Below are 15563 nucleotides of genomic sequence, written 5' to 3' on the forward strand. Positions count from 1 at the left end.
GTTGGAAGTGACAGCAGAGCTGTACCTTTGAATTTTTCAGAAATCTCTCAGTCAGAACATGCAATATCATGTTTAGGTGGAAGCTAGCGAGCTAACTTCCTGCTAACTCTATTAAACTTCATAAATTCTGTTTTGCTGGATGCCTGGATGTTACAACTGGTAGAGCAGCCACACTGATCATTTTATTAAAGATGAAAGAATTTAGACAGTTTGTAACTCTCAGTGATGCTGCAGTTTTCGTTTGACTTTGGGAGTTTTGGACCCAGAACATCTTACTATTCATCACTGATTGAAGAAAATAAGAACAACCCCAGGTTTCTCTTCAGCACTGTAGCCAGGCTGACAAACAGTCAGAGCTCTATTGAGCCAACAATCCCTTTAACGTTAACTAGTAATGACTTCATGAACTTCTTCACAAATAAAATTTTAATCATTAGAGAATAAATTACCAATAATCATCCCACAGATGTAATATTATCTACAGCTACTCTTAGTACCATTGATGTTAAGTTAGACTCTTTTTCTCCAATTGATCTTTCTGAGTTAACTTCAATAATTACTGCTTCTTAATTCAGATCAAACTGAGGTTACTGTATTCGGCCCTGAAAATCTTAGAAATATGGTCTCTAACCACGTTCTTACTCTGGATGTCATTACCTTGGCCTCCAGTAATGCTGTGAGGAACCTTGGAGTCATTTTGACCAGGACATGTCCTTCAACGCACATACAGTATTAAACAAATATGTAGGATTGCTTTCTTCCATTTGTGCAACATCTCTAAAGTTGGAAATATCCTGTCTCAGAGTGACGCTGAAAAACTAGTTCATGCATTTATTACTTCCAGGCTGGACGACTGTAATTCATTATTATCAGGATGTCCAAAAAACTCCCTGAAAAGCCTTCAGCTAATCCAAAATGCTGCAGCAAGAGTCCTGACAGGGACTAGAAAGAGAGAGCAGATTTCTCCTGTTTTGGCTTCCTGTTGAATCCAGAATTCAAAATCCTGCTCCTCACATACAAGGTCTTAAATAATCAGGCCCCATCTTATCTTAATGACCTTGTAGTACCATATCACCCTGTTAGAGCACTTTGCTCTCGCTCTGCAGGCCTACTTGTTGTTCCTAGAGTATTTAAAAGTAGAATAGGAGGCAGAGCCTTCAGTTTTCAGGCCCCTCTTCTGTGGAACCAGCTTCCAGTTTGGATTCAGGAGACAGACACTATCTCTACTTTTAAGATTAGGATTCAAACTTTCCCCCTGAATCCTCCCTTAGTTATGCTGCAATAGACGTAGGCTGCTGCATTGAATCATATCTGTTATTAACCTCTGTCTCTCTTCCACAGCATGTCTTTATCCTGTCTTCCTTCTCTCACCCCAACCAATCACAGCAGATGGCCCCGCCCCTCCCTGAGCCTGGTTGTGTCGGAGGTTTCTTCCTGTTAAAATGAAGTTTTTCCTTCCCACTGTCGCCAAAGTGCTTGCTCATAGTGGGTCATATGATTGTTGGGTTTTCTCTGTATCTATTATTGTACAATCTACTGTACAATATAAGGCGCCTTGAGGCGACTGTTGTTGTGATTTGGCGCTGTATAAATAAAATTGAATTGAATAGATTACTCCACGAAGCTCCTGAGTACGACAGCCGCAATGCTCCAACAATCCATCAAGCGGTGCGGCTTCATAGCTTACTAAAGTTGTACTAAAACATTTTTGACAGATTTTTGAGCGCTGTGTAGCACATAATATTGGTTCGGGGTCAGTAAGCACAACCAGAATTCATATGTAAGGCCCACTGTCGATTTTTGAGAAGGTTAAAGGATTTTAAGTCCACCTTATAGTGTGGAAAATACGGTATGTTACATCTTCATATTTCTTATGAATTATGGGGTTACACTGCATATTCACAAATGTTCTGTTCAAAACATTGTGACCCGAAGAACCAGGCTGTCAAAACCATGACAACTTTAAAAGCTCTAGAAATCATTACCCCCAAAAGGTAAGGATATAGAATTAGATACTTCTGACCTCATTGGCCAAATTAATGAGTGATTAGAGATTTGTAGGAATTGAGAATATTTGGCAAGTTTGTATACAGCGACTAGAAAACAGTAAAGATAAGGTGTGTGTGTGTGTGTGTGTCTGTGTGATTTCATTTGAATGATTCATTTCCTGTCTCGTCTTATGGATCAGTGTAGCTCACACCTCACGTTGTGTATTTTTTTTAAACTTATCAAAAATAAATAAAGTAAATCACACAAAAATGTTCAGAAAACAAAGGAAACCAAAACATCTTGAAATCCATCACTTCTATAAATTTGTTCTTTCTAAATGCCACAGAAGCACGCCGAGGGTCATCACCAGTGTCAGCACTCTGGGCCTCAACACTGTCGCTGTGTCAAGGACCTAAATGGTCACCCTGTATGGTGCCTGTGATAAGAGAAATGCCACGAGGCTGCCTTTAATGAGAATACACTTCAATGGGACAGCAGCTAAAATGAAGGCCTTTCTACTCCCACTTGAAAGAGCATGGGACATGAGACTACAGCGTTACAAGCCTGCACCAGATGAAGCTGAAATGCTTATAGCCTCTCCAGAGCTCTCTGCCATTTATCTCTATGTCGTGCTTCATCTTTTCCCTCTGCTCCCTCTCGCTCTAAGGCTCCTTGGTCCCCCGGTTCTTACTCTCTCTAATATGTCCATCCTAGCTCTTCTGTTAAGCATCAATATTTCTTTATATAGTCATCCTTTTCCATTTCCTCTTGTGCTTCTTCTTTTTAAAACATAAAGAAACATCCACATTTTTAAAAAAGCTTAGCAGTAGGCAGCTTTTTATGAATAAGCGCCGCATGCTGAGAATATCTCCTCTTGGCTTTTGTTTTGCTTTTTTTTTCTTTAAAAAAATGTCAATATTAAAAATTAGAACGGCGTAAAACGTCGTCTTCGTAGGACAGAACGCGAAAACAAAACCCAGCGCTGCACACACTCAAACAGGTGGCACTGCTGTCATTAAAGACAGAGATATTTCTGGTCTGTAATCACAGTGACAGCCAGCACCTGCAGAGAGTGACAAACTGGGTCAGATGAAGAGAAGTGAAAAAGAATGAGGTGCAACATTAGTTGGATTCACAGATGGCTTGGCATCAAACTTTGATAGGCGTGGGGGGGGGAGTGGAGGGAAAAACAAGAACAGTTGTAGAGGGAGGCAGGATGAGGAGAGAGTAAGTGAGAGAGGCGGATGTAGGGACTGTGGGAGAGGGAGAGATCACTGATAAAGGCACAATAACTTCAGCTGGAGAGTAGCTGAAGTGTCAGGAGAAGTTTAGGCTGATTAGACGATGTCTCTGTGGGGCCCCAGCGTGATAATTTACTGTGCACACGACACATACTCTCTGTGATGTACACGCATGCTGGCGAAGAAATGTGCTCCCAGTGGCTTTGTCTCCACTGAGTCTGTCTCCCTGTGTGTGTGTGTGTGTGTGTGTGTGTGTGTGTGTGTGTGTGTGTGTGTGTGTGTGTGTGTGCGTCTGTGTGTGCGTCTGTGTGTGTGTGTGTGTGTGTGTGTGTGTGTGTGTGTGTGTGTGTGTGTGTGTGTGTGTGTGTGTGTGTGTGTGTGGGAGGACTGATGGGAGAATCTCACCTCTTTCTATCAGATCTCATTACCACCCAAGCATACATGAAAGACTGCTGGGCTTATGATACTGCAGGAAGATGACAAGAGGTGTGCTGCTGCTCTGCAACACCAAACAGCAGCTTGTTGAAAAAATGAGCAGCAAAACAATAAGACCAACAGCAGAGTGTGTAAGTTTATGATTGGTTTTGGTGTGTTAAAACCAGCGTATGCCAAATGTCGGGTGGATGAGGAATAAAACCTTGTATAGGTGTGTGTAGCTGCATACCTGTGATTAGTGATGTGAAACAGGAGTTGAAATACCGAGTACAGCCTTACTGCTTCCGTGGGAATTATACGTAGCAGTAAGCTGCTGCTAATCAAATGCACTTTATTAATGAATCATGAGCAGGTGTGAGCACCTCTGTAAAAACAGAACTTTGGAAAGTTTGCAGCTCTGGAGCATTCAACTGTGCGTTAACATAATGCCACAATCTACCCAGGAGTGGATGCTGTGACAAATTTACCCCAAAGTCCCCAACGCTCAGATAAACTGCAAATAAAAAATAACATAATAAATTATAAGCCTGGATCAGCATGTTAGATGTCAATCTTTACTACAGAACACGACTAGAAAAAAAGCTGAACAACAACAACAACAACAAACTTTATCTATACAGCACATTTAAAAACCAGTGGTGTACCAAAGTGCTTAACATGCAAGAGGGTAAGATGAAGTAACAGGGAAGGATGAGGGCTATGGCAAGGTACCAAAATGTGCTAGCAGCTTGAATGGCATTAAAACACACGAAGGCAAAAGAATTGCATATAAAAGCATAAAAGAAGGCTAAGTGTAGAGGATAAAACAGTCAAAAAAAATGTAAAATGAAGATAAGAATAAGCGTTAAGCTAACTATCAAGCAAGCGTTAACTGGTAGAAAAGGCGAGGCTAAATAAGTGGGTTTTTAACTGCGATTTGAAGGAATGGATGGAAACAGACTCGCGGACAGCGATGGGGAGGTTATTCCATAAATCGGGTGCAGCCATGGAAAACGCGCGGTCACCTCTAGTCTTCAGCCGAGATCTCAGCAGTACCAGGAGTGACCGGGAAGATGATCTTAATGCTCTAGTAGGGGTGTATGATCTAAGTAGCTCAATGAGGTAGCTTGGTGCTATATTGTTCCAATGCAGATCAGCAAGGACAGGGGTAATAGAGACACGCCACCCACTACCAGTAAGGAGACGAGCAGCTATGGAGGAGAGTAGAGTTAAGACCAAAGTAAAGTGAGTTGCTGGTTTCAAAAGCTGTTTACCAGGAGAAAGCCTCTTGTTTCCTAGAAGAACACTGCAGCACAGCTACAGTTTGCAAAGTTGCATTTGAGCAAACTTTGGAAACAACGTTTTTTTTTGGTTAAAAAAGGAGATGTCTGGCCATAATGCACCGCACCCTGCTTGGTAAGAAAAACACAGCATGTCAGTACAAACACCTCATTGTGACTGCCCAGTACATTCTGATGGTTTGGGCTTGTTTTGCAGTCATAGGGGAACGCTGCACTCATGGATTTGACTATGAACTCCTTTGTTCATCATCTGATTAGAGTGAGACGTCAGGCTAAAGCTCGGCCGAAACTGGGTCGTACAACAAGACGATGATTGAAAGCACAGCAGCAAAAATCAAGGTGCTGCGTTGGCCCTGCCACGGTCCAGACCTCAGTCTGACTGAAATGCTGTGGTGGGACCTTAAGAGAGCTGTCAGAGATGGGCATAACGCGTTACTGTAATCCGATTACTTTTTTCAAGTAGCGAGTAAAGTAAGGGATTACTATTGCAAAAACAGTAATTAGATCACCGTTACTTTCCCGTAGGAACGCTGCGTTACTGCGTTACTAAAACCGTGATTTTTTTGCGAGAATGTCTCATGACAGTGACGTAAGCGAGTGCGACGTTCGTGACAACAGCTGTGTGCAGATCAACAATGGATCATATATGGAGTGCAGAGAGAGTATGAGCGTGCAGCGTTTAAAGCGTGGAAGTACTGACCTTACTTTGAGTTTGATTCCATAAAAAGTGACAAAAACATTAGTGTCCGCTGTGCGTGGGAAGAAAACTTCTTTTTACAGCGAAAAACCCCTAAACTTCCAACAAGCACCGAGTAGCTACGACGTAATGGGAAACTCACAGAGACACTGGCGTATCCTTCCACTGACCGCGGCACACCTGCACCGCTGAGTCTTTGATTTTATTTATTTTCTGCTGTGTTTCACTTGCATCTATTTGAAAGACTGAGTGTAAACACAAAAAATATTTTATTTTATGAGCTGGAATGTGCAGAAAATAGGTTTAAATGTTAAACTAATTTCTTCCAGTCAGAGAATGTTGCATATAATTACATTTTTGCTTGATGCATAAAGTTAAAAGATTAAAACTAATAAAACATGTTTTAAAAAGAGACTTTTCCATTTGATTACATTTTATATGATGGATTATGCAGAAAAAGTAGAATTGGGCTGAAAAATCTTTCACTTTATCACCTGTTCAGGTTGTAAATCGTGTTTTTAAAAAGTAACTAAGTAATTAATTACTTTTGAAAATAAGTAATCAGTAAAGTAATGGGATTACTTTTTGGGGAAGTAATCAGTAATTAGTTACTGATTACTTTTTTCAAGTAACTTGACCAACACAGAGCTGTGCACAAACAAATGCCAGCAAACCTCAAATGGATAATTTTATAAAGAAGAGTGGGCCAAAAATTCTCCCCATCGATGTGAGACACTCGTTAAAGTCAAACAGAAAATAATTTAAACTTCTGCAGGACACTGAATCATAGGCTATGCACAGGACACGACTGAATGTACAAAGATATCTTCATGAAAAACACATATTTAATATAAAGTTAGTCTAAAGAAAACATGATCAGTCTGAGTCATTAACATGCAAAAGCCTTCCACACACACTACGCATGTCCTTGTACTTTTTAAGGGAGAACGAGGGAGTATTCTGACTCGTGTGTGTGTGTGTGTGTGTGTGTGTGTGTGTGTGTGTGTGTGTGTGTGTGTGTGTGTGTGTGTGTGTGTGTGTGTGAGAGAAAGAGAGAGAGAGGGGAAGAGTATCCAGTAGCATCCCTCAGTGATGCTTCTGTTATCCCTGTCAAGGTCACACAGCCAGCTGCGAATGACAATCACCAGCCATAAAAGGACTCCTGGGACCGCGCCAGTGTGTGAGTGTGTGTGTGCATGTGTACAAGCATGCAAAGCTCGGAACAGCGCTTTGCCTGATTGTCCTGCCACTCCAGCCTGCTAATGAGGGGGACGAGACAGAAAGGCCTAGTGAAGACGCGGACAAACAGAGCAGGGCCAGTCCTCCACGCTGGACGATGGGAAACACAGTTGGGCTAATTAACAGGCTGGTTAGTGAGGGCTCTGCTAATCATTATCCATCAGCCAATACAATCTGAACCAATCACAATGAGCTGAGAGGAGCAACAATCAAGAGGAACCCATGTGGGGGAAAAAAGGAGCATGAACACAAGAGTGTTATTAAGCATCAAGACTGTGCTAAGAGGGTCAGCTGGAACTGCTGTAATGGGAAATTCTGCTCTTGAAAACAAACTCTCGTTCACACAGTTTAGCGTGCCCTTGTTACCTTTATAAGTGATTTTTTCCCCCATGGCAACAGGTTTGTGACATTCAAGTTCACACACCAACAAATGGAGAGCACAGAAAAAAAATAGGATTTTTATTTTAAAAAACAGAAATAAATGGAACTGCTAGCGTCTCGATGGGCTTTGGTTGCCTGCATCGGTTTTTCTCAGGCAGATGGATGACCAATCTTTCAATCTTGCTCAGGCTCACACATCGACAGCATCTCTCACGTAGTTCACAGCTGACAAATCTGGTTTTTATTGCATCCCCTCATTTTTCTAAGTCCCTCTCATCAAAATGGATTTCACATGGGCTATGTGTGTCTGGAAGTCTGCGTCCGATAGTTTTAGCTCGCTGTCGGCGAACACCAAAACGAGCATGATTGTCATGCTGAAAGACAGACGGTGAGATAGAGTCAAGAACTTTGTGGGTTTTCTTTAGACAATTAAGCAAATCAGTTAGATCTGATGAGAGGGCTGAAGGCGGCCTAGTTTTCTGATATTGTAGCTTCTTTATGTAAGAACAGGAAGACAAAGACGGAGACAGTGGTTGGAGAAAAGATGCAAAAGTTTAAAGGAAGAAACACTACAGCTGACAGACACCAGATAGAGGGTGAAAAGACAACAGACACATACAGACTGACAGGCAGAGCAAATCAGGCTGCGCTCCTCACAGAAACAATGAAACAAAGGTGTCAGAAACATCTACTCGCTGTACTATGTTTGAGGCTGAGGCTACAACCAAACCGGGGCCTCATTCCTCTCACCAGCAGAACTTTATTGGTGCTGTCATGTCGAGTCAGACACGTTGAGTTGATTTGTGAGCTGGACCCAAAGGTAAAGAAGGATAAACACAGGCTGAATAACTGACAGCTTCAGTACAAAAAGTTAAGATTGCTCTGCTGATTGAAGGGTTTGAGACTCCGTGTTGACACGTCGGAGACTTTGGTGGGTATTTAATGAAGCTTCCTCCTTTTTTTTCTAGACTATAAATTTGTATTTATTTTACGATTAACCACTCACTCTGATATAAAGGCTTGTTTGAAAATTTAAAGACTTTCTATTAGGACTAGAGATGGCACGATACCACTTTTTTATGTCCGATACCGATATCATAAATTTGGATATCGGCCGATACGATATGAATCCGATATAGTGTGTTTTCAATCAATAAAGCTGTTTTTTAAATATCTTGCTGTATTTTGTATACATTTATACTCAAGTTTAAAAAACAAACAAACACTAAAGCTATTCTGTTATACCTGTATGCAAAAAATATACTGCACCCAAAAAATGTCATAGTTCAGCAAAACTGATCAATCTAATAAACTTAAACCTGCACCATCCTTCCTATTCTGGTATTTTAAAGAGTACTTAGCAGAAACATTAAGCAACCTAACTAATAGGGTTGCAAACTCCCAGCAAAAAAAAAAAAAGGGAACCCCCCACCCTCTACCTCATGATGCTTAATCGACGTAATCAACCTTAATCTGATCCAGTGTGGAAGAAAAATGCACAGAAATAAATTATTTTTCAAGAATAATTAAATAGATTCAACATCTTTCTTCAACAGAACTGCACAGATGGTACCTTCCCAAAGGAAAAAGTACTGTAGCTTACTAGGGTATATTAGACTTAACAGTTACTATATACAGTTATGGACTTCTATACATTTTACATCAGATTAAAACTTTGGGTGTAAGATTCAGATAAATATTAAATAATTAAAAGCTCGACATTTTAAATGAGAATAAGAAAGAAAAGTATGTCTTTGTGCCCCCTTTTCCCTGTTCATGCCCTATCAGCCCCCCTGGCTAAACTTTGCTAGATCCGCCCCTGCACAGTTACCAGCGTCAGCTGCGTAGAAAAAGATCCTGGTGTAGAAAGTAATATTAAATAAATTCTAACAACAGCTGATCAAGCTTAAACGTGCTGCTGTTGTTCAGCCGCTGGTTTCCTCTTTCTGGCACGAAGTGGGCCAAAAACAAACCAGAGACACGGACTCGCGACAGAAAAGCCGATCAGCTGATCATTGATCTGTATTAACAGACCTCTCTGCATTAAATCATATCTGTTATTAACCTCTGTCTCTCTTCCACAGCATGTCTTTATCCTGTCTTCCTTCTCTCACCCCAACCGGTCGCAGCAGATGGCCCCGCCCCTCCCTGAGCCTGGTTCTGCTGGAGGTTTCTTCCTGTTAAAAGGGAGTTTTTCCTTCCCACTGTCGCCAAAGTGCTTGCTCATAGGGGGTCATATGATTGTTGGGTTTTTCTCTTATGAAGCGCCTTGAGGCGACTTTTGTTGTGATTTGGTGCTATATAAATAAAATTGAATTGAATTGAATTGATCAGTTTCACGATTGAAGTAGCAGCAAGAAGAGAGAGAGAGAGAGAGAGAGGCAGTCGCTCCAGGTATCGGTTGTTAAGCTTAATGCGGGAATGCTTTACAAACATTCAGAGATGAACTTACACACTTGCTTTACTTCTCTCTGGGATCACTTCCTTGGAGATGAAATGCTGGTTTGGTAGCGAAGCTCCAAATACTCAACCAGACCGCCGACAGGTCTCACAGGCCACAACCGCTCTATCACATGATGCATACTGCTCCAAAGTGCTACGGTTATGAGCCGAGTTACGCCATGTTGCAAGTTTTGTGAGGTACTTGTTTGATATTTAATGGATCGGATTACATTTTTTATTTCTCTCCGATATCCGATCCAGTAATTTAGGTCAGTATCGGACCGATACCGATACGTAATATCGGATCGGTCCATCTCTAATTAGGACCACAAAACTTGCCCAGACTGCTTTCTCGGAGCCTGTCCAAGCAGCTGGGATGCAGACCTGGAGCCAATTAGAAACATATTTTCTGCTTAATTCGCTGTAAGTTTTATCTCTTTTAAAGTGGATGTGAAATACTACATGTATAAAGATGATGGAGCGCTGTTCTCAAAAACAACCATGGATTTAACGCCGTCTGTGAAGCTGGATTTAAGCGTTCCGTTTTAGAGCATCTTAGGTCAGGACAGAACATCACGTCACTGGGTTGGTTGGTTATATATCTGTGGACAGGGCTGGACTGGGACATAACATCAGCAATGATGTACACTGTCTGAACTATCTACAACACATGGTGGAAACCTGAAATTAAGACAGAGAAGACTAGAGGTGAGACATGACCATTAGTGAATATTAACATTGATAAATGACAGAAAAAAAAAAAAAAAAAAAAAGATAAATGACAGATTTTTGCCACATCAATAAACGGCAGGGCAAAATATTTTTTCTAACATGGCAACCTTTAAAAAGTGAAAGGAGACAGAAAGACAGGTGAGAAAGAATAAAACTTGATTGACTTTTTAATGGCATTTTACACACAGTACTGGTGCAGAATCTAGAAAGTGTGGGAAAAAACTGGCATCATATACAGTACTTACTTCTGAAGAAATTATGATGGGACCCTCAAAAAAATTACTATGTACAATAATGGATTTCTATACATTTTACATCAGATGAAAACTTTGATTGTAAGATTCAGATAATTATTTATTCAAAGTGAGACATTTTAAATGAGAATAAGAAAGAAAAGTATTTCTTTGTGCCCCCCTCTCCCTGTTAATGCCCTACCTGCCCCCCTGCCATAACTTTCCTAGACCCGCCCCTGCACAGTTACCAGCTGTCAGCTACTTAGAAAAGGATCCTGGTGTTATTTGTCTCTCAGAAACAGTTCATAACTTCCCTTCAACTCATTCATGTCACCTAAAAGGTAAACCTGTTTCTCCATCACAGCTCTGATGATTCAGTAAGGACATCTCCTGGTTTCATCTTCATGTTTCCCTCTCACCACATAACCAAACCGACATCATGACCAGCAGCTTTACAGCTGTGGCTCCAGCAAACATCAGCTGATATTAGAAATTAATATTAAATAAATTCTAACAACAGCTGATCAAGCTTAAACTGCTGCTGTTGTTTAGCGCGACATCTGCTGGTTTCCTCTTTCTGGTGCAAAGTGGGCGATAAACAAACGAGAGAGAAAAGCCGATCAGCTGATCATTGATCAGTTTCATGATCGAAGTAGAAACAGGAGAGGGAGGGGGGGAGGATGAGAGCAGAAGAAACAGCTGTGCAGCGTAAACACAGAGTAACTCCAGCTTTGTGCCTTTTTCATTATAGCTAAAGTCCGGGACAAACTGTTCCTTTTCACCTCAATACAAAACGCGTAATATTTTCTCTGAATACCAGACGATTCAGCTTTTTACGGGACGGTTGGCAACTCTACTAACTAACCTTATGAATAAAATAAAGTTCAATAACATCATAGCACCCATCCAGCTGTATAGAAACTCCGTCATGCTAGCTAGTACGCAGTACGAGTTATTGTAACTGACTGCAAAAAGTCAGCACAACAACAATAAATTATATCTAAACTTGGTTTATATCTGTTTATATCTGTCCCAGTGTCAGTTCACCTGACACTGGGACCAGCGGCCGCCTCGGGTCTCTCCTCCTCCTGCCTTCCCTTTCCCTCATCCACCTGCTGGCCTCCACCACTTGCTAATGTTACTGACTCTGTGGAAGCTCCGCTATAGCCACCACAAAACAACTGAGTTATTTTTACACATCTGCCAGCATCTGGCCAATCCACCACCTCTCATTGTTTTTTCCGTAACAGAAAAGCAACAGATTCCAGTGACAGAAAAAGACAGATGAACTTGAAACGCTGGGTCCAATACAGCTTTGTTGCTTGGTTCTCAATTACATTCTATCCTGTGTTTCCCAGGGTTCAACTTTCAGTTTTTCCTTTGGTCATCACTTGTGATTGGCTCCCAACCAGATTTAATGGGGTCTTATGGCTTTAGGAGAATTGCAATTTGAAACATCCCTTAGATAAAGGGAAACAGCTCAAAACTGGAGCAAGCTGTTGGCTGGACGATCAAACGAGAGCCAAAAAAAGAGACAGAAACCCAGTAAAAATCCCAACTTTCCAAAAACACAACAATACTTTTTCTGTTTGTTAGTTTTTGTGCAATAAAAAACTGTATTTTCAGTCTTTTACAGGAGGACTTACCAAACTGCCAAAAACTAATACTGCAGCAATCACAATGGCTGAAAAATAAGGAGTTCATGAAAAATAAATAAATAAATCCTTCTGTCTGAAAGAAACAATTTACCTGTTAGGTTTGGGGAGTGTCTGTGTGGAGTGCTCAGTGGATCTGCGCTCGACAGTGCAGCCTAGGCGGAGTAGTCGAGTGCAGATCCACTGAGCGCTCAACACAGACAGCATCGTCAGAAGAAAAGTTGATAAAATAAATTAAAAATGTTGTATTGTTCGATACATATGTGTACTGAACCGAAAGCACTGTATCGAACGGTTCAATATCGATACGAGTATCGTTGCACCCCTAATATTTATAGGTCAAGGAAAACATTTCTCCCTGAAGCTTCAAGTTATTTTATCAGCCTTCTATCCCCACATGACAGAATGACTCACACTTAATCCCAAACAAGAAGGCAAAAAATGAAAATTAAAAATTAAAAAAACCTTTTAAGATGAAGCATTTAGACCACATGGGCTGATTTGACTGACTTGTCTTCCTAAATACAACAGTCTAAAAATGGTCCTATTAGCTGACTAATTATCTATTAGAGACTGAAGTGGCATCTACAAAGAGAAACGTTTAAGCATATCTGTTTCAATGCATGTTCCAGCTGTTGTGTGAGCTGTTTAAGGGCTCCGGAGGGAGGGCAGGGGGGAGACCTCTGTATCAAAACACTTCCACAGCTAGCAGGAGGTGTGACATAAACAACAAGGTTCTTAGCCTTCCCCTGTGAGCCCTGCTGACAGCTGACCCCCCCCCCCAAAGTACACACACACATTGCACATGTGCACATATGCACACACTACACATTCAAATTGTATTCCTCTCGGTGTTTCTCACTGCTTATCTCTCAGAGGGAAGAAGGAAGGATGAAAAATGAATGGCTGCCACATGGAAGTAGTACGGTTGTATAAGAAGAAGAAAAGCTATTGGTGTGGAAAATCAATTCCGCCAAGTCACCAACACATAGCTTCTATTAGGTAAAATAGCCAACATTAGCCTGTCTTCTCATGCAGAGCTGAGGGATGAAGGGGTACCGGCATGAATGTATGGAATGCACAAACAGTGATGAGAAGCAGGAATTGGGAAACTAGAAGGACGGTTAAGGCATCCCAGTGGAAGAAGAGAGTGAGAAAATAATGAATGTCATGTAGGCACAATGCTCCTGTTGCTTGTTTGAATGCATAAGTACTGCGCAGGGTAAACTGCTCCTCCTGTGTCACTGGTTAACGCTCTGCCCAGTCAGGTCCAGAGCATACTGCAGAAATAATGTGTCCCATACAGATTACTCTATTCTGCTGACTCTTATCTTCCTGCTGTTGGCAAGGCAAGAAATTTGCACGACCCCATGGCCAACAGTTGTCCTGCAAAAGTATCACCTGGTGGTCTGACACACTTGGTCCGGTCCAACCTTGTATCTCCAGGCTTTACAGGGACCATACTGAGCACAGCATTAGTATGAGGGGTAGAGCCGCTTTGTGCCGTGGTCATGCTCTCCAGGGCACAATTATCTGTTATGTGCAAGGCTCAGAGAGGGATATCTTTTTTATTTTAGTCTGAGTGAGCATTGAGAGCTGTGGATGATCTCTCAGTGCCCAGCCTTAGAGCAAAGCTCATAAATCAAAGCTTTGTAAAACAGATCAATATAAATACCTTACACAGGTGTCCAAGTGTTTGACTTTTGGTTGATCGTTTGTTCTGAAAGTGATTTAAATGTTGCATGTGAAAAAGTGAAATAAAACACGTCTGAGAGAGAAACTGGAGAGTGTCGAGCAAGTTATGAATGTTTTTAATCTCCCATACAAGTAATCAGCTGCGTCACCTTTGCTTTGTCACCAGGACACACTTAGTTTCTTTTCTGTGATGAAAGAATCAGGCAACATGCTGCGGAGAGAATTTACCAAAAGTCCAAATGTAAACTTTTTTCTGTAACACACGTTTCACATTTGTGTTTTAATAAATGTGCACATGAAGGTTTAAATTCAGGGATGTTTGCAAATGTTTGCACTAGAGATGGACCGATCCGATATTACGTATCGGTATCGGTCCGATACTGACCTAAATTACTGGATCGGATATCGGAGAAAAATAAAAAATGTAATCCGATCCATTAAATATCACGAAAGCACCTCACAAAACTTGCAACACGCCGTAACTCGCCTCAGAACGTTAGCACGTCGGAGCAGTATGCATCACGTGATAGAGCGGCTGTGGCATGCAGGACCTGTCGGTGCTCTGGATAGCATGTGGAGCTTTGCTAGCAACCCGGCATTTCATCTCCGACAAAGTTATCCCCGAGAGAAGTAAAGCAAGTGTGTAAGTCCATCTCTGAATGTTTGTAAAGCATTCCTGCGTTAAGCTTAACAAGCGACTGCGTCTTCTTGCTGCTACTTCAATCATGAAACTGCTTAACGATCAGCTGATCGGCTTTTCTGTCGCGAGTCCGTCTCTCTGGTTTGTTTTTGGCCCACTTTGCACCAGAAAGAGGAAACCAGCGGCTGAACAACAGCAGCACGTTTAAGCTTGATCAGCTGTTGTTAGAATTTATTTAATATTACTTTCTACTCGAGGATCTTTTTCTACGTAGCTGACGGCTGGTAACTGTGCAGGGGCGGATCTAGCAAAGTTTAGCCAGGGGGACCGATAGGGCATTAACAGGGAAAAGGGGGCACAAAGACATACTTTTCTTTCTTATTCTCATTTAAAATGTCGAGCTTTTAATAAATAATTATCCGAATCTTACACCCAAAGTTTTAATTTGATGCAAAATGTATAGAAGTCCATTACTGTATATAGTGACTATTAAGTCTAATATATATACCCTAGTAAGCTATAGTACTTCTTCCTTTGAGAAGGTACCATCTGTGCAGTCTGCAATTTTGCTGAAGAAAGATGTTGAATCTATTTAATATTTCTTGAAAAATAATTGATTTCTGTGCATTTTTTTTCACACTGCATCAAATTAAGGTTGATTACGTCGATTAAGCATCATGAGGTGGAGCGTGAGGGGTGGTTCCCTATTTTTTATTTATTTATTTTTGTTGTTGCTGGGAGTTGGAACCCTATTAGTTAGGTTGCTTAATATTTACGCTAAGTACTCTTTAAAATACCAGAATAGGGAGGATGGTGTAGGTTTATTAGATTGATCAGTATTGCTGAACTATGAAATATTTTTTTTTTGCATATAGGTATAACAGAATAGCTTTAGTGTAGTTGT

The 15563-nt window shown here is 41.2% G+C and overlaps 1 protein-coding gene across 1 annotated transcript in view; it reads right to left on the minus strand.

Moving 5' to 3' along the window:
* Window positions 1–15563, minus strand: part of cdh13 (cadherin 13, H-cadherin (heart)) — a 389881-nt gene that overhangs the window by 210613 nt on the left and 163705 nt on the right. Inside the window, exon 5 of the mRNA XM_080303968.1 lies at window positions 2532–2537. Within this exon, the coding sequence (XP_080160094.1) occupies window positions 2532–2537 (6 nt within the window). The remainder of the gene's footprint in view (window positions 1–2531; window positions 2538–15563) is intronic.

The sequence above is a fragment of the Astatotilapia calliptera genome, chromosome 7 (genome assembly GCF_964374335.1).
Source record: "Astatotilapia calliptera chromosome 7, fAstCal68.1, whole genome shotgun sequence".
Classification (NCBI taxonomy): domain Eukaryota; kingdom Metazoa; phylum Chordata; class Actinopteri; order Cichliformes; family Cichlidae; genus Astatotilapia; species Astatotilapia calliptera.